At 39.4% G+C, this 26,685-nt stretch overlaps 1 protein-coding gene across 2 annotated transcripts in view; it reads right to left on the bottom strand.

The window, feature by feature from the left end:
* tecpr1a (tectonin beta-propeller repeat containing 1a) overlaps positions 1-26,685 on the bottom strand; it is a 74,204-nt gene that overhangs the window by 27,924 nt on the left and 19,595 nt on the right. For both annotated transcript variants that reach the window (XM_043711359.1, XM_043711360.1), the window contains 10 exons: positions 24,391-24,513; positions 23,507-23,681; positions 22,344-22,444; positions 15,742-15,843; positions 15,181-15,329; positions 10,295-10,845; positions 7,624-7,769; positions 6,693-6,848; positions 4,202-4,351; positions 749-906 (listed from right to left, as the gene is read on the bottom strand). In XM_043711359.1, the coding sequence (XP_043567294.1) occupies positions 749-906; positions 4,202-4,351; positions 6,693-6,848; positions 7,624-7,769; positions 10,295-10,845; positions 15,181-15,329; positions 15,742-15,843; positions 22,344-22,444; positions 23,507-23,681; positions 24,391-24,513 (1,811 nt within the window). The remainder of the gene's footprint in view (positions 1-748; positions 907-4,201; positions 4,352-6,692; positions 6,849-7,623; positions 7,770-10,294; positions 10,846-15,180; positions 15,330-15,741; positions 15,844-22,343; positions 22,445-23,506; positions 23,682-24,390; positions 24,514-26,685) is intronic.

Below are 26,685 nucleotides of genomic sequence, written 5' to 3'. Positions count from 1 at the left end.
CTGGCAATTGTGTGATGCAAATGTTACTTGCCACTTGTCAGCCCAAGCCTGGATATTATCCAGATCTTGCTGCATTTGAACATTCTCACTTCGGAGTCTGAGAGATGGAATCCAAAGATGTTGCCTTTATGTACAGGAGAATGCTTTTAATGAAAGCTTAACTTCTGTCGGTTTTGGAAACATCTGTAGACTTCTGAAAAGTTTAGCAGATGGTGAATTGCAAGTGGAAATATTTCAAGGTGTGGGCTTTTCAAATTTCACTCTGCAGGATTTAAACATACACACTGATATCAGCACTATGCACTAAAGTCTCTCTCCTTCTATCCATGTGGAAAGGAACTCAGATCAATGTCTAATGAACCATTACTGTCCATTCTGCGCCTTCAAAATATTACTGATGTCGCTGAGAAGGATTCACGGTAGATCCGTAGTTTCCGTTGGAAGGTGGTCGTGTTGGATAGGCTTCTTGAACTGCTGGTTTGGTTTTATATTAGGCCACTTCAGAAGGCAATGAAAGGTAATCCATGACAGTGTGGTATTGAAATTACATTAAGGCAGGTTAAGTGAGGCAAGTTTCCTTCCTGGAGGACATTACCAAACCAAATTATGTTTTTAATAACAATCCAACAGCTTTGTACTCTTTTTTTCTGCATTCTGTTTAGTTACAAGCTATACTAGCTTTATTATTGTAAAAGATGCTGCATTATTGTTTAGACCTGGGCATTCCAACAAAGGCAAGAGGACTTACAATTGATCACTTGGCAAAGGATGTTGTGCTGCTTCCAAATTCGGGGTTGGCTCACTGACGAAGATATCTCCTTTACATGTGACAGACCAAAGGGCCTGGTTAGACGGGGGTCCATGGAGATCTCTACTGTCACAGCATGCTAAACTCAGGACAGCGAGCTGTAGCAAAACACATGATACTATAGTACAAAATATATATATAAGACAAGTGATTTTTTTTTGAATAAAATTGCGTCTTGTAGATGGCTACTAACAGCATGCATTTTTCCACCTGACCATCGCAAATAACAATTTGCATCTATATATTGTCCTTGGAATGTAATTTCTTTGGAGTGCTATCAAACAAACTCAATTCTGAACCACAAATGGAAACAATAGGATGGGTGACCATAAGTACCAAAGAGGTGGTGTTTAAGGAGTGCCTTAAAAGAAGGAGAGAGAGGCCAAGGTGTTTATGGAGGGAATTTCAGAGTTTAGGGTCCAGGTAGATATGCACATGGCTGCCAATCAGGGGAAATTAAGACTTGGATGCAAAAGAAGCCAGACTTGGAGATAACCAGAGATCTTGAAAGATTTTGGGCTGACTATGCCAATCAAAAACTACTTAATTTGGTGGATTAAGAAATTTTAAAAAATGCTCAGTTAGTATAACACTACAGTGCCTTTTATAAATTTCACTGGTTTTAAATTTCAAGCACGAGGTTCGTTTTCATACTTCATTGTTTTGTGAATAAGGTGATATAAAAAAAGGAGAGAATCTATTGTGCGCCTGATGCTGATATAATATTATCAGCAACTACAGAATTGCTGAGTTGTGACAGCACAAAATGAAGTCATTTAGCTTATTGTATCAGCACTGGCTTTCTTAAATAAATAACTTACTTAGGTAATTTTCCTGCCCTTTTCCCTGTAACCCTGGACATTCTCCCTTTTCAAATTACAGTCTAACTCCCTTTTGAATGATTCAATCGATACTGACTCAACCACTCTTTTTACAATGCATTCCGGTAACCATTAAGTGCAAGAAAAAGCTTTTCTACATGTCCTTTTTGTTTCTTTAGCAATTCTGTGCGCTCTCATTCTCAGTCCTATGTTGAGCTGGAACAGTTTCATCATATCCACTCTGTGCAGAACTCTCAAGATTTTTAAAATCTTACCAAATCTGATCTCAGTCCTACGTCCAATGAAAACAGTCCTAACTTCTCCAAACAAGCTTCATAACTGAAATTCATCACTCCAAACACTATTCTTGTGAATCTCTTCTTTGCTCTCAATGTCTTTGCATCCTTCATAAAGTGTGATACCCAAATTTGAAAAGAATGTCTATGGATATCAGATGTTCCTTGTGAATCTAGCACACCCCTTTTCATAGCCAAATAGAATACCAACACATATTGTCAATCTCAGTGTTTTCAGGAGAGGATGAGCAAAAAATTAAGTTGTGGAAAGGGGTTATCAAATCAAATTACTTATTTCAGATATAGCTTTTCTTGTACAATTATTCTTTCTAGAATTGATATACCTCCCTTTATAGCGAAGCATTTGTTCCTAGACTTTTCTGAGTCTAGTGAAGAAGCACGATGCAGGGCCATGTCCTACAAAGTCTGTGACAAAACAAGTTATGTGCTAAGCCTCAAAGCTGCCTTTGTCTGGTCATTTTATTGAACATGACCACTGCACAATGATTTGGTTCTCACTTATACTATACAGTTCTGTTCTGCAGAGATATTGGAAAAAAAAAGGCAAATAAGAAGTTATATCACAGACAAGTTCCCTGGCTCGCATCTAAAATTCATATCACATCACAGACTCCCAGGATGGTTCAGTGAATATGTAGATGACGATGAGCAAGAATTTCCCAGCTTCAATTCTTCGTTTACATTTAGTTGGCTACAATTCTCCTTCATAGGCAATGGGATCTTAGAATACCACATTCGCTGGCCAAAAGAAAAAATAAAAATCCAGCAGAGCTTTTGTTACAGATCACTTTTCAGTGAACTATGCAGGATGTTCAAACATAGACAGCCTGAACCAGCTCTGACAGGCACAAAATATAGGCTGACACTCCTGGTACTAAAGCAGAGGGAACACGGCTTTGTTGGAACTGCTGTTTTCTGGTTGAGAAAAGCAGGAGAGTTCATCCAGAAGATTTGTCCAATATTTATATCAGATTGAAACACATTAACTTGTCACTTATCCAATTGCTTAGGGACTTTGCTATTTATAAATTGGCTGCTGTACCATTCATCATAATGTGGATTAAACTTCAAAATTACTACATTGACTAAGAAATAATTTTGGACATCCTGAGATTGTGAAAGGCACCATTTAAATTGCTGAACAAAGGTGGAAATGCTTATCTCTGACATCTGTATGTTCTTCATCTATTCCTTCAGTCCTGAAGAAGTAGTGTATTCAACTCGAAATATTAACTTTGTATCTTTCTTCACAAATACTGCCAGACCTGCTGAATCTTTTCAGCACATTCCGTTTTTATTTCAGATTTCCAATATTTGCAGTATTTTGCTTTTACAATCCTAATAGCTTTCCTTTCTTAAGAACTAACACAGAATCTTTATATTCTTGTTTTAATGTTGCATTACTCCCTTCCACTTATAAAGTATCTGTGAGAATAGCATTGCAGCCACTGAAGAATTTGGAAATGAATAATATTCCCAGCTATGGACATTAGCTTTGACGACATGAAACAAAAGTAGAAACTTCTGAAGAAAATCAGCATGTCTGGCAGTATCTATGGCCAGAGAAACAGAGTTAAAGGTTTGAGTCCGACATGAGTTCTTCAGAACCTACTTTGAGGGCTTGTTGGACTCGTACCCCTGAAGTCAAGGCATCAATAGGTACATGCTAAAACAAAACCAGAAATTGCTAGAGAAACTCAGCAGATCTGACAGCATCTACATAGAGAATGCAGACTCAATGCTTCATATCCAGTGACCCTTCTTCAGAACAGAAAATGTACAGAGCTGACTGATACCAGCCATGCTGGCAGTGACATACAATTCTGATCCCAGTTATTGCAAGGTATTGCAAAGTATTTGCAGGCTATTTGGTATGGTCCACTTGTGGCTGTTTCAATGCACCCTATTAGTACTTCACTAATTCTTTTTACCTCATTTTCTGGTTTTCCCTTCAATGGAACTATGCTATTTTGCTTCAACTGCTCCTTGTGATAACAAGTTCTACATTCTAACCACTTTCTGTATTAAGTAATTTCACCTGAATCCAATGTCCTTGTTCACATATCAAATGGCTTTTATCTTTCCCAATTTAACAGCAAGCTGTTTTTCAACTGTTGAATTCAGACAGCAGGAATCTGTCAACATGCGATTGCACCATCACAAAGGCTTATATAGGTAGTGATTCTGTGCCAGAAAACACACTGACCTCCAGGAAATGGTTAGGATACTGAATGATTTCTCCTTCGATCACTTACCCAGTCATACATTTCTTGCTCTGTAGTTGTTGCCAACCTGATTGGCCATCTCTGCTTTGTCCGCTCAGGAGTATAAATAGCAAATGAGTGTTTTGTTTCATTAGCAATCGGAACCAAAATTGTAATTTCATTTGAAAACATGTGAAGGTACTGTAAAATTAAAAAAAATACATCTGACATATGAAAGAATAGTAAAATGTTAGATATCTACAAAGAACACTCAAAGAGTGATTATTTCAGAAAAATCAACAGTGTTCATAAAAAAGGCATCTTTTATCTTTGTGCTTCATGTACTCTTATTCTCCATGAACATATGTTTGTTAAATAACTTAGGGCTCAATACCTCAGGCTAGGTTGGTGCAACATCCAATGAGCCACCAATTTGAGACTTTATCACTGTGAAATACTGCTGGGAGAACACAACTGTAGGCGGATTACCGCCTGTCCACTCACAGGGAGAACTTTTTAATTGGCTTTGTAACTTCTCTTGAGTATTAAGGCACACTTTTCTATAATCACAAGTCGCCCAGGGCACTTGAGAGCTAACTCTCCAAGCTAGGCTCTACTGAGCCAGGTGATGCAAGATATACTGGTGCGATTTGACCAAAAAACTGCTATGCATTCCTAACAATGAGATGATTGAAACTGAACTCTCTTCCACAAACAACACTTCTTGCTAGATCAGCTTTTAATTTTAGTTCTAAGATAGATACATTTTTTTTCTTAAGCAAAATATTTTAGGGATATGAGCCAAAAGGCAGATCTATGGAGTTAGGCCACAAATCAGCCATGATCTCATTGAATGCTAGACCAGGATCAAAGGGCTGAATAGCCTACTCTTGCTGCTATGTAATTGACAACTTTCAAATCTTGTGGGAAATGGGAGGGGCAGGATGAACATCCATACTCCAAACTATCCTTCCATTATGTTCTTTCATTTGTTACTCTCTTGAACACCAGCAAATAAGGAAGCAATTTAACCCCTCTAACTTGTTCTGCTATTCAATTAGAGCAGAACTGATCTGTATTTTAACTTTACTAGTATCTTGGCTCCTGAACTTTTAAGGCTCCGTATTCAACAAGAATTTATCAATTTTTGTTTTAAAATTTTCAGTTGACCTGAATCCAACTGAGAATTGCACATTTCAACAGGATGAATGACTGTCCTATCAGATCAAAAACCATGGCTAAAGAAACAAAAGTTACAGCCTGCAGATGTGAAGATACATGGTGTAGGAGGATCAACACTGGAAGTATAATACAAGTAATAGTTCAACATAAAATGTGCCAGAAGTTGAGAATGTATACATAATTCATAATCAGAAATCCTCATTCTTGACAAAGAAGGTGTGCTTAGTCTTTTATTTCATTCAGAAGTCCAAATGCATAAATTGTTCATAGAATTAGGCTAACTCACCTCCAACTAAGTTTATGATATGCTTCATCAAGTTCTTTTGGGAAAGCATCAAAGTGCAGTGCAGAAGCAAAATGTTGGAAAGACTGTGAATAAGATGACAAACATAGGCACCATCCCAAAGTTTATTTCATGTACTACAGATACCCAACTACTTTGGTATTCTATTTGGGTAGAAACTGTATCTCCTTTGAACTAACCTGCTTTTTGTTTAATATGTAATGAATAGGACTGAGTGTCACAGGAATAAACATTTATGTTTTTGACCAAGACAAACAAGAAACCTATACGATAATAAAACAAGAACTGTGGATGTTGGAGATCTGAAACAGAAACAGAAATTGTTGGCAAAGCTCAGCAGTAGTTTCCTAGCTGCTATCAGTTCTGTTGAGGAGTTATCGGACTCAATATGTTAAGGCTGCTTTCTTCCCACAGATGCTGCCAGACCTACTGAGTTTCGTCAGCGATTTCTGTTTTCTTTTCAAGAGTTGGTGCATGTATGGAATAAGCTACCAGAGAAGGTAGTGTACGCTAGTACACTTACAACATTTAAAAGGCATCAGGATGGGTATATGAATAGGAAGGGTTTAGATGGATATGGTCAATTAGAACTAGATTAATTTAGGACAGCTAGTGGGCATGGACAAGTTGGACCGACCTGATGATATGCTGTACATCTCTATGACTCTTCCAAATTGTAGTGATCAGGCTAATACTAATGATTACATTTATTTACAACTAAAAATAATTACACAGAAGCACTACAGTATTTAACTTACATAATACTTAGATTGTTACAAGGATAGACCTCACCTACAAGCACAAAGAATTCAAATCATGATTGTTATCCATTTTGATGTTTTCATACATTTTAGCTTATTTAAACAGCATGATTAAAACTGTTCTCCAAATATCTCAAATTCCAATCCATAAGACTGAATTATGTAGTGGAATAAATGAATTCCCCTTGAAGCAGCAAAGTACATTTGACAAAGACTCTAGTTTCTAACTCCTACCATTCAGTTCTGTTTCTGACATAAAGATAGCTGGACTGCAGAATCTACAAACAGTACTCACCTTCTTCTCATCATTGAATGTGTAGTAAATGAAAAAGATCCCATCCCGTTTTCCATCATTCCCTGTAAACTGTTCCAGTGCTACCCTGACGTCTATCCATTTGTATGGCTTTCCATCTCTCCACCACTGCATTGCTCCTTTTTTTATCCATATGGACTAGGCATAACAGCATGGTATAAGAGGGAAAAGAAAAATTATGGATCACTGGAAACATGTTTATCCAACTATAAATAATAAGCAACACTCTCCCAGTTAAAAATCCTAGCTCACAAGGATAGAAAATCACATGTTAAACAAATTGAAATATGCAGCTCCTTAAATGATGGTTACTTTGACATATTACAACACAACAAGAATAGCTCTGCATTACAAAAATGACTTGACGTTTAATCCCCTGGCAAAACATCTCTTATAAATTAAGCAAAGATTAAAAACATATCTGTGAGAAACATTATGATATCATAATCTAAATATTCAATTTATCCTGCGCCAGCTGGCGATCTGTAGGTATTGTCTCTGAATCTGAATTAGAAACATAGAAAATAGGAGCAGGAATGATCATACTGAATGGAACAGCAGGAGGCCATTCAGCCCTTTGAGCCTGTTGTTTCATTCAATATGATAATGGCTGATCACCCAACTCAGTTCCCTGTTCCCACTTTACTCCCATACTTATTTCAGAGGCTTAAGTACCCATTTAGGCTAGATGTACAAAAGGAAAGTCACACACTAGGATTATTAAATATTAAACTGAGATCCTGTCAGCATCACATTACTGCTTGTGGGAGTACACTGTGCAAATTGGTGCAATATATGCTGCATTACAACAGTGACTGCATTTCAACAAATGCTTCATTGACTATAAAATGCTTGGGATATCATGGAAAAGGAACATAAACACGAGTCTTTTAAGATGTTAGAACCACCTTACCTGTTCAACTGCTTGCTCATAATGTTTAAAATCCTCCAGCTCCCGTTTGGACCGTTCAGTTAACTGATGAATTATCTGTTTCCGCCAAACTGTCTGCTGGGTGCAGCTAATAGGCATTGAGAATGACAGCTGAGAAAATGGCTGTCCTGCAAAACCACGGAAATAGCATATGGTGGAACAAGTCACTCTCTTTTTTTATTTAAGATTTTAAAAAAGGGTCGTTTTGACATTCCTGTGACCTAAATCTGACGGGAAACAATATAAGCAACCAGTTTGAAGATAACACATTTGTGATGTGCAATACCAAAAGAAAATTTAAAACTGAAAATTTTTTCTCACAACAATGCTTTTAATCTCAAATTTTAACTCATCCATTCAAAAAGACTGCAATCACCACTAAAGGAACACAATGATAGTCAATGGCCACTTGTCCTCTCGGATCTATATCACTGTTCAAAGAAATTGTAGTCTAGATTTTTCTCTATTGCCGTAAAATCCTGGCAGCAGCAGGTGGTGAGTAGAAAGGCCAGTTTTTCAGAATGAGAAATAAGGGGCAGCAAACCACTTAATTGAGCCTATGGGGCATTTCCCACTCCTCCATCACATCTCTCAAACCACTTTGTTCTTCCCACCTAGCCTCCAAAAAGGATGCTTGATCCCTACCCAACCTGAAAGCAGAGAGCTTCCCTGGGTTCCAATGTCAGCCACAATCTCGGAGGGCTTCCTTGTAGTCCTAGTTGCGCCCACTACTGTGTTCACTGAGTTATAAGGAGAGGGTGGGACTTTTTTCACTAGAGCATAGGAGGTTGAAGGGTGGCCCTACAAGAGGTTTATCAAATCACGAGGGGCATAGATAAAGTGAATAGTAAAGGTATTTTCCCCTCAGGTAGGGGAGTTCAAAATTATTAATAAGGTGAGAGAAGAAAGATTTACAAAGCACCTGAGGGGCAACTTCTTCATACAGAGGGTGGTTTGTATGAGGAATGAACTGCCAGAGGAAGTGGTGGACGCAGGTCCAGTTACAACATTTAGAAAACATTTGTACAGGTACATCTATAGGAAGGGTTTAGAAGGATTTGGGTCAAATGCACAAGTGGGACTAGTTTAGTTTGGCAAACTTGGTAAGCATGGACAAGTTGGATCAGAGGGTCTGTTTCCATGCTGTATGACTCTATAACTGTGACTGTGCCCGGACTGCTAGTCAATCACATTGGCTGGCAGCTCTCAAGAGCAGGACATATACCAACCATCAGGGAGAAACTGAGGACTGCAGATGCTAGAGAGTCAGAGTCAAAACATGTGGCACTTGAAAAGCACAGTAGGTCAGACGGCATCCGAGAAGCAGAAGAGTTGATATTTCAGGCATAAACCCTTCAATCGTGACTTCCACCCACCCTCCGAGGACCCCCTCTCCCGCCTCCAACACACTCCATCCTCTTGGTCACCCCATGTGGGCCTCTTACCCTCCATATACAAATCACCAGATTTTTAAAGTCATCCCCATGTGCTACCTCTGTGTGGGCAAGCTTTTTAAAAGTTTATCATTTTGAAAAAGGTATTTCCTCAGAGTAGCATGACCCTTGTAAAATTCAGAGCTATTCCTGTCCTGTGACCTTACTTGATGTAGTTACATTTGCCCCATATCCTGTGATACCTTCAGTTAATGAAAATCACCATTCTTTGATTTAAAACTACTGGTTGAGTCAGCATCAAAGGTGTTTTTTGGAACAGATTTCCAACCTTCTATCACTATTTTGAGTCTTAACTTCATTACCGAAGTGCCTGGCCTTAGATTTTAGGCTATGGCTGTTTAGTCCAATATGGTGTTTAATAGTTAATGAAATAATTTCAGAGATTTTACTTCTATTACATGACCTGATTTAACTTTGCAATTGTTTCAATCAGTATTTCCTTTCATTCTATTCACAGCTTAGTTTGAAGCTATTTTTCAGAGAATTGCCAGATCAAGAGCAGATTTGATGGTTACAGGGGGCTGACAGGTAAACTCGACCTGGTTTGGGTTAGAAAGTGGGTTAGCAGAATTATTTTTATAGAATTCTTATAGTGAAGACAGAGGCCATTCAGCCCATCGAATCTGTGCCAACCCTCCAAAGAGCATCCCACTCAGACCAACTCTGCCACCCCATCTCCATTGCCCCACATTTACCCTAGCTATTCCTCCTATCCTGCACATTCTGGAAACTGTTGGGGCAAATTTAGCATGATCAATCCACCTAATCTGCACATCATTGGACTGAGAGGGGAAACCGGAACACTAGGCAGAAACCCATGCAGACATGGGGAGAACGTGCAAACTTCACATAGACTGTCACCCACGGTTGGATTTGAACCAGTACTCCTGGCACTGTGAGGGAGCAGTGCTGACCACTGAGCCATTGTGGGTGTGTTTCCCCTTTGATGAGTTCAAGTTTAAGAGGATGTAAGGTGGGAGGCTGGAAAATCCAACTCCTGAGGCAATAAAAATACAAGTGAGGGGTTTAGCAAATGAAGAAAGAATGGAAACTTAGTTGAGACTGCTTTCAATTAATAAAACATGTTCAGGACAGTGACTCTAGGGACAGATGTAATTTTCATTGGTGCATTAACACTATCATTATCAGCTGTATTGCTCAGGAGTAGTATAACAATAAGAATGTAAGAGACTGACTACCTGACTGGGCAGTGAACCAGTTCAGCTGGGTGTGAGCTTCTACTTCACAACCTCCTCCACTGAGCCAGGCCCAGAGTGGGTGCTCATCAGACACGTAGTGCTCTTCAATTCCAAAAGGATAGGTGCCTACAGAAGAAACACTGGATGTTTCAGCCGGGTCTGAGCTCATTGTGTTTGAGATTGAATGAGCAATAATCAATTCAGCACCATCCTGCAAAGGTCCCCCTTGGTCCGTCAAATATGGAGCTTGGGAAACAGATGGTTTAGCAACAGGTTGCACCCATTTTTCTGAAGATGCTCCCATTAAAGGGATGGTCTCAAATACATTTGCAACATCAGCACATTTTTTCTCAATGTCAGGACTGGAAGCAACATCTCCATCTCCATCTCCATCTCCACTGGCATGGGGACATCTTGCACGCTCACCAATTGTTTCGAGAATGTTTTCAGTTTTCTTTGCCAGTTTGTCCATTTCTGAGGAGAAATCGACTTCGCTACTAATGGACACTTGTGATGGCAACCTAACTTCATCACCAAAGAAACAGCCAGCACTAAAATAAAGAGCAAATCAAAGTTGTAAGTACTTAAGAGTAATTGGCAAAATGAGGAGAAACCTATTCATACAGTAAGTTATCAGATCTGGAACATAGTACCTGAATGTTCACAGAAACAGATTGAAAAATGAATTTCTAAAGGGAATTGGATAAATGCTTGAAAAAATTGCACAGCTCTGCACAAAGAACAAGAAAATGAATCTAATTAGTTAGCTCTTTCAAAACATCAACATAGGCACAATGGGCTAAATGATTTTGTTCTCTGCTATAAGCAGGGAGGCAATGGTATCATGGAATTATCGCTGGACTACTAATCCAGAGACCGAGATTATGCTTTGGGGACCTGGGTTTGAATTCCACTATGGCAACACCACCACCATGCCGGAGTATGACCTATTCCAATGTCAGGACCTCCTGCTGATTACCATATACCAGCAGACACAGATACTCTTCTCCACAACTTACAACTCTTCAGACAGTGAAACAAACCATAGCCAAATGCTGCAAGGCATGGGCAATATCCAGGTTTAGGCTGACACAAGGCAAATAACATTCATGCCACACCAATATCAAGCAATGATCATCGGCAACAAGAGAGAATCTAACTACATCCCCAACACATTAAGTTGCAATACCATCATTTAATCCACTCCTATCAACATCCTAAGGGCTGTCAGTGACCAGAAACTGAACTGCACTAGCCTTATAGATAGTGTGGCTATAATAGCAGGTCAGAGGCTAGGAATCCTGCAGTAAGTAACTCATCTCCTGACTCCCCAAAATTTATTATCTACAAGTCACATGTCAGAGGTGTGATGGAATATTCTCCATTTGTCTGGATAAGTACAGCTCCAATAACACTCAGGAAACTTGACACTATCTAGGAAAAAGCAGTCCTGTTGATTGGCAATAGGTCCATAAACATTATCGCCCTCCACCATTGAAAGTACAGAAGCAGGGGTGTCTGCCACATACAACCACATTGCAGAAATTCACCAAGGCTTCTAAGGACTGAGATGGAAATGTGTTGCTGGAAAAGCGCAGCAGGTCAGGCAGCATCTAGGGAACAGGAGAATTCCTGAAGAAGGGCTAATGCCCAAAACGTCGATTCTCCTGTTCCCTAGATGCTGCCTGACCTGCTGCGCTTTTCCAGCAACACATTTCCATCTCTGATCTCCAGCATCTGCAGACCTCACTTTCTCTTCTAAGGACTGAACCTTTTAAACTTACAACTACTGCTATCACGTAGGACAAGGGCATCAGAGGGATGGTAGCATCACCACCTGCAAGCCACTCACCAGCATAACTTGATTCACAGGGGCAGCCCACTGGAAACCAAATTCCATTATTCCCAGTGCCATCATAAAAGTTAAAGGTTTTAAACTAGAGTCATTCCGCATGGTAACAAAACATCTGGCCCACCATCATGTCTATGCTGACCGTAAAACACCAAACTACACTAATCCTATTTATTTGTACTTGGTCCATTGCTTACTGTGCCCTAACACTTTAAGTACTCATCCAGAAGCTTCTTAAATGTTGCGAGAATACTTGCCTCCACCACCCTCTCAGGCAGCACAACATATACCTACAGCCCTCTGAGTAAAAAAATATTTCTTGGATCTCCTCTAAACCATTTGTTCATTACCTTAAACATATTCCCCCTGGTCTAAGACACATCTGGCATGAGATTCTCACAATCTACTCTGTCTAGGCCTCTCATAATTTTGAACCCTCAGTTAGATTATGTTTGGAATGGACTGGTTGGACTGAAGGGTCTGTTTCTGTGCTGTATAATTCTATGAACTTCTCCTTTATTAGTCTTTACGTGTTCTAGAACTTCACCATCCTAAATGAAATCCCTGGCTACAATGCCTTTCTCCTCTGTGAATACAGATGAGAAGTGTTCATTTAAGACCTCACCCATATCCAATGGCTCCATGCACAGGTTGTCACTTTGGTCTCTAACAGGTCCCACTCTTTTCGGTTGCAATCCTCCTGCTCTTAATATGCTTATAAAAAGCATTGGGGCTTATACAAAATTTCCCAATATGCCTGATTTTCAGTCCTAGGTTGACAGAAAGCATGGACCAGATTTTTGTACTAAACAAGAATTTCTATTTATTACGAGTAATTAGATTCTAGTCACAAGTAAACAGTTGTAAACCATTGACATAAAATGCTACTAATTAAAACTCGGACTTCCTTAAAACCCCACCCCATCCCACTCCCAACACACAGACAGATAGATGTATGTATAGGGCAAAAAAACACATGGATGGAAGGGGAAAACTGGACAGATAATTCAGTAATATTTGTCCACAAGATCTGTTGGGTTCGTTTTTGCTGATATGAAAGTTTCTTTTTGGCTTCCCTTTTCTGAATGCTTCCACTATTTCCAAGAAGCATGGTAAAATTTCTCTGATTTATCAATTAAAAGTCCACAGCTTGCAGCAACTGCTGGGGAAAGATTCATTGGTTTTCTTCAAGTTTAAAGTGAGTTTTGACTGCTGAAAACCAAGAGATAGCCCTTGAGCTGAGGCAGACCAAAATCCTTCTCTATCTTGCTCCAGCTCCAAGCTGTTCAGTTAGCTAAGAACCAGTCACAGGGTTGTTGGCAAAAAAAAGATCCTTGTCATTAACAACTATGCATTAGCCCATAGACCAATCAACATCTGTAACCAGCTGCATCTGTACACAAGTCCTCAGCTCCTCCTCATGTGCAATCACTTCAACTGCAAGTAATTACAGGTCATTCTGCTTATAATGCACATTTCATTAATGCAAATTCGCTATAATGTCATTGATTCATTGAGGACACTGTTTCTAAAACAAGCGTATATTGGTTATATCGCAAATCCAAACCCAATAATTTAAATGGTGCTCCTGTTATGCGCTTTTCTTATTAGGCAGGATTGCACGAGAATGTAACTAGCATGTTATAGCAGAACTGACTATATTTATGATACCTGATGGGAATCAGGTTTCTCACTTTCCAAAACATGTAGCTAGTGTTTCAGAAAAATTTAAAACAGTACCTTTTCATTTCAGTCCACAGTTCTTTATAATCCTACTTGAAAATATATCAGTTGCTTCACTTCCCTAGATCCAAATGTTTCTGTCTAGCTCTTTGCCTAACAGTACTGAATTTACCTTGACCAAACAGGTTCAAGATGGCAGCTCATTATCACCATCTCAAGGGTACTATGCATGGGCAATAAATTCTATTCCACAAACCTCATGGATGAACAAAATTCAAGATTCTGTGACATATTATGTTGTATCAGCGAATATTCAATGAACATGGAAAGGAATTTTCAGCGCAGGAATTTGCTAAGTTAAGCCTCATTGTGAGAAGCAGGGACTCTCTTTACATTTCATTAAAGTGGCTGAGTTTAAAATAGAGACTTGTCACTAGAAAATGGCTGACTCTCAGTAGACTGAAATAGCTGATAGTACTCCAACTTAGACATCAGCTACAAGCAATCAAGAGTCTAAGAAAACCTGACCACATGACTATTATAATTACAAAGGAAGGCTTGCAGTTTGTCAGAGTAAATTGTAATCAGTGGAGGGAATGGAATTATTTCAGTAGACAGAAGTTTCTTGAGTGTACTGCAAATTTAGTATTTTTTGCACTTTTTGTCGAGAGAAACAGCTGAATTTAATGGACAATTTGGAAGATATGTAATCCTGATGTATAATGCAGAACTTTACCAGAAATAATTGCATCCATTATTAACCAATCTTACACAAAAATCAAAATAAACACAGTAGACTCTGTGCGTGTAGACTTTGGTGGACAATGGGACGAGTAACAACTAGTTAGTGTATCAATGGTTAATATGCCACTACTGATGGGGTGTTACAAACGCTTAATTCCGTTGGATGATCAGAATTATAAGTTGCTGTTTAAAGATTCAGTAAGATAAATATGGGGAGAAATTATTTCCCCTGGAATGAGGAATTCCAGAACAAGGGAGTATTAATTTGAAAATTTGAGCTACGACATTTAGTGGTGATGGCAGGATATAGTCCTTCTTATAAAGAGTACTGGAAATATGGAATTCTGTCTCTAAATTACATTAAGATTGGAAATCAATTGAAAATTTCAAAAACAGACGAATAGATTTTTGTTGGGTATCAGTGGAACAAAGGCAGGTGAATGGAGCTACGATATTGGTCGCTGCTTATTAAAGTGAATGATGGAACATGTTTGAGGAGCTGACTAGCCTCTTTCTAATACTGTTCCTTCCTACAAATGATTACCATTTATCTCAACATTTGTATGTGTATGTTGCAAATCCTTGTGTCTTTGATGGGTTACTGTACCTTGCAAGACTGGTAGCACTGCCTGTACGAGAAGCTCGGTCATGCTCTCTGCTAGCTACTATTATTTTCCAAGCTTTTCCACTGTATTCAGTTGGTGTCACTCCATGACGGAAATAAATATTACGATCTTCATAACCAATTCCCCAAACCTTGGATTAGAACAAAAAATAAAATTGTGTAAGTGGCACAGTGCAGCCTGCTGTCCAATTTAATTTAAGCCAGCTGGCAAAACAAAGTGTTTGCGTATAATAACATATTGATAGAGGAATTTCAAAGCTAAACTTAGTTACTATAATTACAGCCTTGAGCATCACCCACAACAACCCACTGAAATAAATTGATCAAAATTGTTTTGAAGATAATTTTGAAAAGATTTAGGAACAAAGTAGAATAATTAAATTCAGGTATAAATAAAACTGGGAAGATTAAACATGAAAACAAATTGCATTATGTAGACACATTTGATTTGAAACAATGCAATAAAACTTTGTGCCAGTTACATCCAACTGGTCTTAAAAAGCACGAGAACTGTCAAAGAAGGAAATAAAAAATTATTCATACCTGATCATTTAATCCCACATTCACCATTACCATCTCTATATTCATACAAATCCAGCCTGTTCCTACAGGGTTCTCAGAGCAGACACCTCTTCGAAACCAGACCTAGTGACAGAGAAACACTGCTTGCAAAATGATACATACATTTTTAAAGTGTTCAACACTTTTTGAAAGAGGAGACAGAGATAAACTATTTCAAGGGCAGGGGAATCAGTAACCAGATTTAAGTTTACTTGCAAAAGAAAAAAGAGAGATGAGGAGGACTTCTTTAAAACCTAGTGATCTGGAAAGCATCTTCTGCAAAGATGGTGCGAGCAGAATCAACGTTAACTTTCAAAAGGGAATTGGAGATATAGTTGAAAAATAAAAAAAATACAGAAAAAAGGACACAGGAGTAGAATGAGAGTGCTCTTTCAAAAGAGATTGTACAGGCATGATGCATTTTAAAAAATTAGATTAGATTCCCTACAGTACAGAAACAGGCCATTTGGCCCATAAGTCCAGCGATCTTCTGAAGAGTAACCCACCCAGACCCATTCCTATGTTTACCTCTGACTAATGCACCAAACACTATTGGCAATTTAGCATGGCCAATTGACCTGACTTGCACATCTTTGAATTGTGGGAGGAAACCGGAGTTCCTGGAGGAAACTGGATTTAGTAAAATAAAAACAAAAAATGCTGTATGTACTCAGTGATGAAGGCAGGATCTGTAGAGAGAATCTGATTCATAATCAATAATCCCTTAATCAGAACTGCAAGTTAGAAATTTAACAGGATTTTGCAAGTAAGGTGTCGGGGGGTGGGTGGGGCGAACAGGAGGATAAAGGGAAAGCCTATGATATGGTGGTGGGCAGAAGAGGTTAATTGGTAAAAGGTTTCAAATTACAAAGCCAAAGCGAAAAGTAATGGACAGTTATAAGAAACAAATTGAACTCTGGGGTTAGCTAGCACCTGTCCAAATGCAAAGTGAATGAGTAAAGAACGAACCAAGAGGAACACGAACATGAACCAAAATGGAGGTTAAGGTAGTGATCTAAAATTACTGCACTCAATGTTGAATCTTGATGGCTACAGACTACCGAGTCACAAGGACTCAAATCTAAATATGAAACAAAATTTGAGACTGAGCCACATAAGGAGATGGCTCAGCAAGCAAACAACAGCTTGTACGAAGAAACAGGTTTTAATAAGCATCTTAAGGGAGAATAGAGAAGCGTGGAGATTCAAGTTTCAAAACTTCAAGACCGAAGCAGCTGAGGGCATGGCTTCCATCGTTAGGGCAATAAAATCAAGGATTCACAAGGGGGCAGGATTGGAGCAGCACAGATATCTTGTGGAGTTGTGGGGCTGGAAGAGATAACAGAGAGTGAGGGAGTGCCAAGGCCACGGAAATGAAAATTTCAAAATTAAAATGTCACTGGATGGGGTGTCAAGTTGCAATTACAATGAAGATGGATGAAGAGGAATTGTGTGATTTAGAATACAGGTTGCTACAATCAATGAGAGTAAAATACGCTGCACTTACAGACAAATTGAAATGTGCAATGCCTGAGAACAGACTGAAATTCCACAATAATAGGATCATACTTGGAGCAGTAAACTAGATACATTGTTATCTGACTATATCAAAAGTATTCTGGGTTCTTTCCTCGGCTGTTCAATAGTTCTACTTTGAGGTTTATATCCTTTTATTAGTCTTCAAGTAATTTATTGAAAACATTTTCTTCAACATTGGTTTATTACTACATGTAAGCTTCATTCTAGAACAATGGGAAATTGACAAAGTACCAGGAGGGCAACAGAGTGGAGAGAGATTCCAAAAGGTATTTGGGAGGTGATCAGACAAGTTTTGAACAAAGAATGAAAACTGAGTTAATGAGATACAGAAAGAGGACAACTGAAAGTGACTTTAGAAGAGAGGGCAACATGGAATTAGAACAAATAGATGAATTATTTGCTTGGATTGCATCTGATGAACAAAGCAAAATATTAAGACAGACAAAGAATAGAAATTTCAAAAGTGATGGTTTGCAACATGTATTTATATAGGTGCCCTTAAACAATCACAAGGAGGTTCACACAGGTGTGTTATAAAGCAAAATTTTACTCTTAAGGAGATTCAAGCAGATATCAGAAAACTTGGTCAAAGGATTGGTTTTAATGTAGCATAGAATCAGAGTCGTGGAGATGAAACAGACCTTTCAATCCACCTGTCCATGCCGACCAGATATCCCAACCCAATCTAGTCCCACCTGCCAGCACCTGGTCTATATCCCACCAAATCCTTCCTATTTATATACCCATCCAAATCCCTTTTAAATGTTGCATTTGTACTAGCTCACTTCCTCTGGCAGCTCTTTCCATATATGTACCACCCTCTGCGTGAAAATGTTGCCCCTTAGGTCTCTTTTATATCTTTCCCCTCTCACCCTAAACCTATGCCCTCTAGTTCTGGACTCCCCCACCCCAGGGAAAAGACCTGTCTATTTATCCTATCCATGCCCGTCATGATTTTGTAAACCTCTATAAGGTCACCCCTCAGTCTCTGATGCTACAGGGAAAACAGCCCCATACTGTTCAACCTCTCCTGTAGCTCAAATCCTCCAACCCTGGCAACATCCTTGTAATCTTTTCTGAACCCTTTTAAGTTTCACAACATCTTTCCGATAGGAAGGAGACCAGAATTGCAGGCAATATTCCAACAGTGACCTAACCAATGTCCTGTACAGCCACAACATGACCTCCCAACTCCTGCACTCAAAACTCTGACCAATAAAGGAAAGCATACCAAACACCTTCTTCACTATCCCATCTACTTGCAATTTCACTTTCAAGGAGCTATGAACCTGCACTCCAAGGTCTCTTTGTTCAGCAACACTCCCTAGGACCTTCCCATTAAGTGTATAGGTCCTGCTAAGATTTGCCTTCCCAAAATGCAGCACCTCACATTTATCTGAATTAAACTCCATCTGCCACTTCTCAGCCCATCGGTCCATCTGATCAAGATCCCATTGTAATCGGAGGTAACCTTCTTTGCTGTCCACTACATCTCCAATCTTAAAAGTAAAGAGGGTAAGATGGGTATAGGAGAGAATTTAGAGCTTCAATTCTAGGCAGTTGAAGGTACAGCCACCAACAGTAGAGAGATTAAACTTGGGAAATGTACGGAGATCTTAATTTATAGAACACAGATATGTCAGAGGATTGAAAGGCTGGATCTAAACAGACATAGGGAAGATGAAGCCAGGGAGGGACTTGAAAAACAAGTTGAAAATTTTAAAACCAAGGTTTATGGATGTGGTTCCAATCAAGTGGGCTGCTTTGTCCTGGATAGTGTCAAGTTTCTGGAGTGTTGTTTGAGCTGCAACCATCTAGGCAAGTGGGGAGTATTCCATCACACTCCTGACTTGGACCTTGTAAATGTTGGACAGGCTTTGTGGACTCAGGAGATAAATTACTCACCTCAGTATTCCTAGCATTTCACCTGCTCTTCTAGCCACTGTGTTTAGGTGGTAAGTCTTATTGAGTTTCGAGTCAATGTTAACCGCCAGAATGTTGATAGTGGGGGATTCAGTGATAATGAAACAATTGAATGTCAAGGGATGGGAGTCAGATTGTCTCTTATTGGAGATGATCATTGTCTGGCATTTGTATGGTATAAATATTACTCTGCTTTCGTCAATATATGGGGCCACATAAATATATGTTGAAGACCAAAGTAATTGTCTTTAGTCCATACACAAGCTCTGTTTCCTTGTAAGTGCTGTCAAAATGCTACCTCAGGGTCACATTTAAACTCAAAAGTGATATTTGACCTCGTATCAATGTCACGATGAAGACTGCCTATTTCCACCTCTGTAAAATTACCCAACTTTGCTTCTGCCATAGCTCATTTACTAAGACCCCAATCCATGAATTTATTTTCAGTAGACTTTAGTATTCCATTGTACTCTATCTGCCATCTGCCCACATTCTATTTTATATAAGCTTTAGATTTAAAATTTTGAAATCAAAGTGTTACTAAATTGAGTCCTGATGCAAGGGGTGACGGGTGAGAGGGGACTCATGAAAATTAAGACGCAGTGTGGCATAATTTTGGAAAATTTCAAAATTATGAAAAATAGAATGGAGGCAGATGGATAAGAGTACTCTTGCTTAAGGAGCATATAGAGGGAGGTCAAATCCTGGTCACCAGGGAAAGGGATGGAGATTAGGGCCAAGCCAAAGAGTTGATTTAAATCTTGTGTTTACCTCTAATGATGTACACTTGAAGCTCACGAGGGCAAAATTCATGCAGATTGGGGGACAGAGTGCGTTGCCATTCAGCCTGGGGTTTCTTCCTCTCTGAGGCCTGTGTGTGGACAGGCATTTGTGGAAGAGTAGGGAAAGGTGAACAGCTGGAAGTGTGCACAATTCTCTCTTTCACACTTAAACACAAACACAGGTCTCTCTTGCTCACAGACACTTTCTCTTGCTTTCACTCAATGTCTGTCTGTCTGTCTCTCTTTCACACTCAGTGCCTCTCTCACACGCTCACACTTCCCTCTCTTACACATGCATACAGTGTCACCCTCACGCACATATGCACACATAGACACACACTTTCACACGGCGTCTCTTACACACTCAGACATCCCTCTCTCACACACACTCTTGTTCTCTCGCTCATTCACATAAACACACACATTCTTGCATTCCTTCATGAATGAGAGAGTAACATGCAGTTACTCTCTCATTCACACACTATCTTGTACTCTCTCATGCACACACACATGCTCTTATCTCTATCTCTTACACAAACTTGCTCTCTCACACATACACACTCTTAGAACCATAGAGATGTACAGAATGGAAACAAACCTTTCAGTCCAACTTGTCCATGCCAACTAGATATCCTAAAAAATCTACTCCCATTTGCTAGCAGTTGGCCCATATCACTCCAAACTCTTCTTATTCATTTGACTATCCAGATGCCTTTAAAATGTTGCAATTGTACCAGCCTCCACAATTTCCTCTGGCAGCTCATTGCATGCATGCACCATCTCTGCGTGAAAATGTTGCCCCTTACGTCCCTTTTATATCTTTCCCCTCTCACCTTAAACCTGTGTCCTCTAGTTTTGGAATCCCTTTCCCCACGGAAAAGACCTTGGCTCTTCAATCTATCCATGCCCCTCATGATTTTATAAACCTCTAAGGTCACCCCTCAGCCTACAATGCTCCAGGGAAAATAGCCCCAGTCTATTCATGCTCTCCCTATAGCCCAAACCCTTCAACCTTGGCAACATCCTTGTAAGGGTTCAAAAAAGATTTACAAGTTTCACAACATCCTTTCTATAGCAGGGAGACCAGAACTGTGCGCAGTATCCCAATATTGGCCTATGCAATGTACTACTGCTGCCACATGACCTTCCAACTCCTATACTCTATAAGAACTCGGACGACAGAGCAGTTATCCATGCAGTCATGATACAACCCTCAGAAGCAAGAGACCACCTGCTTCCTTATGCTGATGGAGGTCTCTAGTCCCAGGCAAATATTGAAGTCACTGTCCTCCATGAAGGAGGAGTGAACCCGGTCATGAACAATCAGCTATCATCCAGCAGCCATTGACAGGAAGGGAATGGAATCATTCTGTTAGATCCTGAGCACAAGGGACAGACCATGGTTTTTCTCTCATTATAATTACAACATTTAAAAGGCATTTGGATGGGTATATGAATAGGAAGAGTTTGGAGGGATATGGGCCAAGATTAGTTTAGGATATCTGGTTGGCATGGACGAGTTGGACTGAAGGGTCTGTTTCTGTGCTGTATGTCTCTATGACTATTTGTCTCCTTTGCATACACACACCTCTTGTCAACTTAAAGAGCTGCACTATTTAAAATATTGTTTGGCTTTAGAAAGCAGATATAATTTGAGAAAGCCCACAGCTGGTTCACAATGCCGCCCACCACTAACCATCCTCTAAGAGCTCACTATTATTACATCTTCTAGTACAGCAGTGACTGTGCAGAAAACAAAGGGTCCATGTTTAAAATTGTGGTTTATGATTTATTTCCTGGTCTCAGCTGAGGAACTCCAAACCAATGCATATATTATTTACAATAATATTGTGGATGTAGGTTTGCTCGCTGAGCTGGAAGGTTCATTTCCAGACGTTTCGTCACCCTACTAGGTAACATCTTCAGTGGGCCTTAGGTGAAGCACTGCTGAAAATTCCTGCTTTATATGTTTGGGTTTCTTTGGGTTGGTGATGTCATTTCCTGTAGTGAAGTCACTTCCTGTTCCTTTTCTCAGGGGGTGGTAGATGGGGTCTAACTCTATCAACAAATACATCGAGTTAGACCCCATCTACCACCCTTGACAAAAGGAACAGGAAGTGACTTCACCACAGGAAATGACAACACCATCCCAAAGAAACCCAAACATATAAATAGAAAGCAGGAGTTTTCAGCAGTACTTCACCTGAGGCCCACTGAAGATGTTACCTAGTAGGGTGACAAAATGTCTGGAAACGAACCTTCCAGCTCAGTGAGCAAACCTACATCCAAAACCTCGCTAACAATAATATTGTATAGACTACCTGCAGTTTGTGTACTTACTCTTCTGTCCCGTGTGATAGCCCATAGTACATTAACGCCCACTGATACCTGAACAAGACCATTTTCAGAGTTTGGTGGTTCAACAATCTTCCAAGAACTCCCTATAGATCAAGTAACAGAGAACACATTTATAGCATCCGTAACATGACACCCAGTGGAAAACTGCAGTGTCTTGGGCTATTATTTGGCCAAGATGCAGCACTTTAATTTATGAATAAATAAATGAGAAGACAAGGCTTTTCATCTATTCATAAAGACTTTGTGAAAATTAAGTCTGAAGAAATATAATTTTATCAGAAATGCCTTGACATGCCACACTGAACAGTAAAGCTCTGGCCTCTCGTTGTCCAGATTTTTTCATAATTTTAAATTACTTAATCTGGCTGTTTCCAAACATGACTAACAGTTGAACTCCAGCCCTAAGTTGTAAATCCATCCTCCTGGACCGCTGCAATATTCACATACCCAAAACATGACTTCCTCATTTGTCATCAAATATGAGGTCAGTGGCTGACTGCATTGATTAATTTAGCGACCATGTCTCATACTTCTTTTACTAGCTTACAGCTTTCAACCACACTGAGAGGATCATATTACTATCTTTGTGTCAAAGAGGTTTCCATTATTGGGTGGAACCTTTTGCTGCTCCAAGCAGTGACAGGCATTGCAGCTGTCCCTTGATTTGAGAGTGATGTCTATTTTGGGTCACAAATTTCTGTTCTGGGTCTTTGTGGGACTGAATCGGCTGAACAGGTCTTTGGGCACATGGCATAGAATGACTCATGGGGTAATGGGATCTGGTGTGAGGGAATTTCTTCCTTTTCTTTCCTTCTGTGCTCCAGCTCTGCCTCATCAGGATGACATTTGGAAGCATGATGTTGCTTGATGGAACATTGCAGAAAGTAATAATGTCATTTGGGTTATATCTAAATAGCGTGTATGCCTTAGTGTTCCTGATTCACAACATCTACAACACAAAAATCTAAATTTCAATGCACAAAGACCATTTGCTGAATGAGCTCTTTCTGCACTTTATACTTATTTGCAATTTTAGGTAGACACTTTCTTGCCTGCGTATTCAATGAGATTCCTAACTTTGATGTTCTATATCAACATATTAACAATAATTATGAGTGCATTCATGCTAAACTAAAATTGTATACCTTTAGGATTCTCTCTGTTTATTCCATCCCTCACAATCAGCTGACCTTCCCATAATACAGCACACAAAAGATCTCCCGGTCCACAAGTTATCTGAACTACTTCCCCAGGAGTCTGGATTTCAGTCCACATAGAACCTTCAGGATTCTGGTCATTTATATTTTCTCTATAGAATACCTGAAAGAAACCAAATGCTAAGTTATACACCACACTGGTTCAGGTTAAGACCTTTTGTTCTGAGGAAAACATTTGTCCTTTCAAAAGACCTGTATGTCTTAAAACAGTCTTAAAGTATTCTTCTGGATTCAACGTTTAACTATAGCACTTGCCACAAAATTTGTAGAGAAACACGAACATGTACTGAAATTATGGGCAAAACATTTTGCTCTCTCAAGTGACAAGCTTGGAAGTAGGAAGGCATTTAATGACTCCCATCCTGGCCTAGGTCCTCCATGATCCTGAAACTGATGGCAGGATGCTGCTGAGCGCACGAGCTGCTGGTCTCTGATTGGCCAGCAGTTGTACCCAAGAAAAGGGAGTAGCAGTCTCCCATCAGCAGACAAGATCCCCTACAGCAGGAGGTTCAGCCTAGTGTCACGTCTGTTGTACATTTGTTGTTAAATTGCAAAGACTGGCAAGTATAGACATTCTTTTTAAAAAGTGATAGAATAGGGATATGATTCATGGTTTCAACACCAGGGTAGGAACACTGCCTTCAATGTAGCCTGTGGTGACTACTGCAGAAGAAGGGGAAGGCATTCACATTCTTGATTGCTAGCCAGTCACTTCAGGTGGAATTGAATCTGCATAGTTTTGGTCATGTTGCTTCTGCAGATATTTTCAGATTAAACATTTCCATGACAATACCTCTTTGAATTTACTGTACCTTTCCTTGTACTGTTACTGCCCAGACTGAAAGATGTCCTAAAGGTTCATCAGTGATTTCCCATCCTCCTACTGCAATATCATTAAAGGGATCTGGCAGTGGTCCAGTCTCTTGTAAAGGAATCTGATTTTAAAAAATCTCCGTTAAAAACATGTAACAAGCTTCTACTTTGCTGTTTCATTCCAAGTTGATTAATTTAAAAGCATTTAAATTTAAAACAAAGCACTTCACATTCACTATATGAATTACAAGGCATACTTGCATTGACATTACTGTAAAAGTACATCATGGGATCAAAATCTTATGACTTTTTTCACATCATTAACAATTGTGGTTCTTTTGGTTTATGTTACTGAACTCTCAGGTTCCAAGTCAGATTGCGTTTCTATAATATCAGGAATTTCAGCACAGTCAAGAGATAGTGTTAGCAGAAGGGAAACCCAATGTACAGGATGTATCACCAGCTGCAGTAACTTGAGCATTGGGTTTTTGGAACTTGGAATTTTTGGAGTTACTATGGTGCATCTACCAGGTTTAGTTACATGGATAAAACATACAGTGGTCACACTGCAGATTAGGGGCTTGCAGGCAGTTAGGGAATCAGTGACCGCCTGGCAGTTCAAGAGAACTAGGCAATTGTGTAACAGTTCCTTGAGGTCTAGTTCAAGAATCAGCTTTCCATTCTGGATACGATGAAGGTGATGGTTCCTCAGAGAATGCAACAAGCACTAAGCTTGTGGCACCATTGGTGGGCCAACTGTACAGAAGGAAAGAGAGTGGAAGAATATTAGTGATAGGGCATACATTAATTATGGGAACAGATTGGTGTTTTATGGCTGTATATGTAATAGAGCTGAGGCTGAGTTCCAGGGGATGGAGTGTTTTGCTAGTGGTGGAGCAGGCTTCAAAATTGCTCTTCACATGTGTGGAACCACGAGAGATACAATACCAGGATCCACCAAATACTGGAATAGAGAGTAGTAAGTTCATAGATGGAGTTGGAATAAGGAGAATAAAAACATTGAGTAAGGATCACACTGCATTTATGAGAATTGCAGAGAATAGAAAATAAGATTGGTAAGTCACAGACACAGATTGCCACACACAGTATAATGTTATAATATTGAGAGAGATCTGGCTGAAGGATGGGCAGGTCTGGGTGTTAGATATTCCTGGTTTCGGCATCTTCAATTTATTTGGTTAGAAGGTGTTCAGGGAAGTTAGGTTAGGAAGAAAAGGATTAGGGATGCTAGCTTTGATTAACAGGATGTATCAAAAGGTTCAAGGTCAAAATTGATATGGTTAAAGGTAAGAATCTAAAAAGGTGTAACTACATTGCTCAGCATAGCCTACAGACCACTAGCTTGTGGGTAGAATGTTGAGGAACAAATCTGCAAGGAAATCATAGAGAGGTCCAAGTATTACAAAGTATTTATAATGGGAGACTTCAATTACCTAAATATACACTGGGACAGTGGTAGTGTTAAGGACTGAGGAGCAAGCATTCTTTGAAGATATTCAGGACAATTGTTTTACAACAGTATAGATCAAATCCAACAAGAAAGGCAGCACTGCCATAGCTGGACCTTGAAAATGAAATGGGCCAAGTCGGTTAAGTGTCATTGAGAGAATATTTATGTGACAGTAATAATTTGTAGTGACCATTGTATCAGAAAATTTATGATTAAAGTAGAAAAAGGACAATGGATAATCTGGAGTATGGATAATTAACCGGGACAGAATAGCGGGGCAAGAATGGAACTGGGTTAGATAGACTGGAGTCAAAGGTTGGTGGGATAAACTATACTTGAGCAATGTACTTCCTTCAAGAAATGATTCAGCTACAGTCATGGTACATTCCTTCAAAACAGAAAAAGGAGGGCAAGTAAATCCAGAGATTCCTGGATGAAAATGGAAATTGAAGTTGGAGTAATAAGTGTCAAATAGAAAATACAACTGAGAACCAAGTTAAACTTAGAATTTTCAGAAAGGAGGTACAAAAGTAAATCAGAGAAGCAAAGAAGAAGTATGAAAATAGACTAGCAGCTATCATATCAATGGGCATATAAATAATAAAGGGTGGTAAAAAGAGTAGGGCTACTTATGGACCAAAAAAGGAGACTTATACGTGAAGGCAAGGGGAAATGGCTGAGGTATTAACTTCATACTTTGCATCTTCCTTTACCAAGAAAACAGATATTATCCAGCCCATTGTGGCAAAGGAGGTAACTTAGCCACTATAAAGCTTCAAAATTGAGAAAGAAGAGATATTAGATAAACTATTGATTTTTAGAC

Source organism: Chiloscyllium plagiosum, chromosome 21 (assembly GCF_004010195.1).
Source record: "Chiloscyllium plagiosum isolate BGI_BamShark_2017 chromosome 21, ASM401019v2, whole genome shotgun sequence".
In the NCBI taxonomy this organism is placed as follows: domain Eukaryota; kingdom Metazoa; phylum Chordata; class Chondrichthyes; order Orectolobiformes; family Hemiscylliidae; genus Chiloscyllium; species Chiloscyllium plagiosum.
Note: the sequence above shows the minus strand (reverse complement) of the source record. Positions and strands in the feature narration are given on the sequence as shown.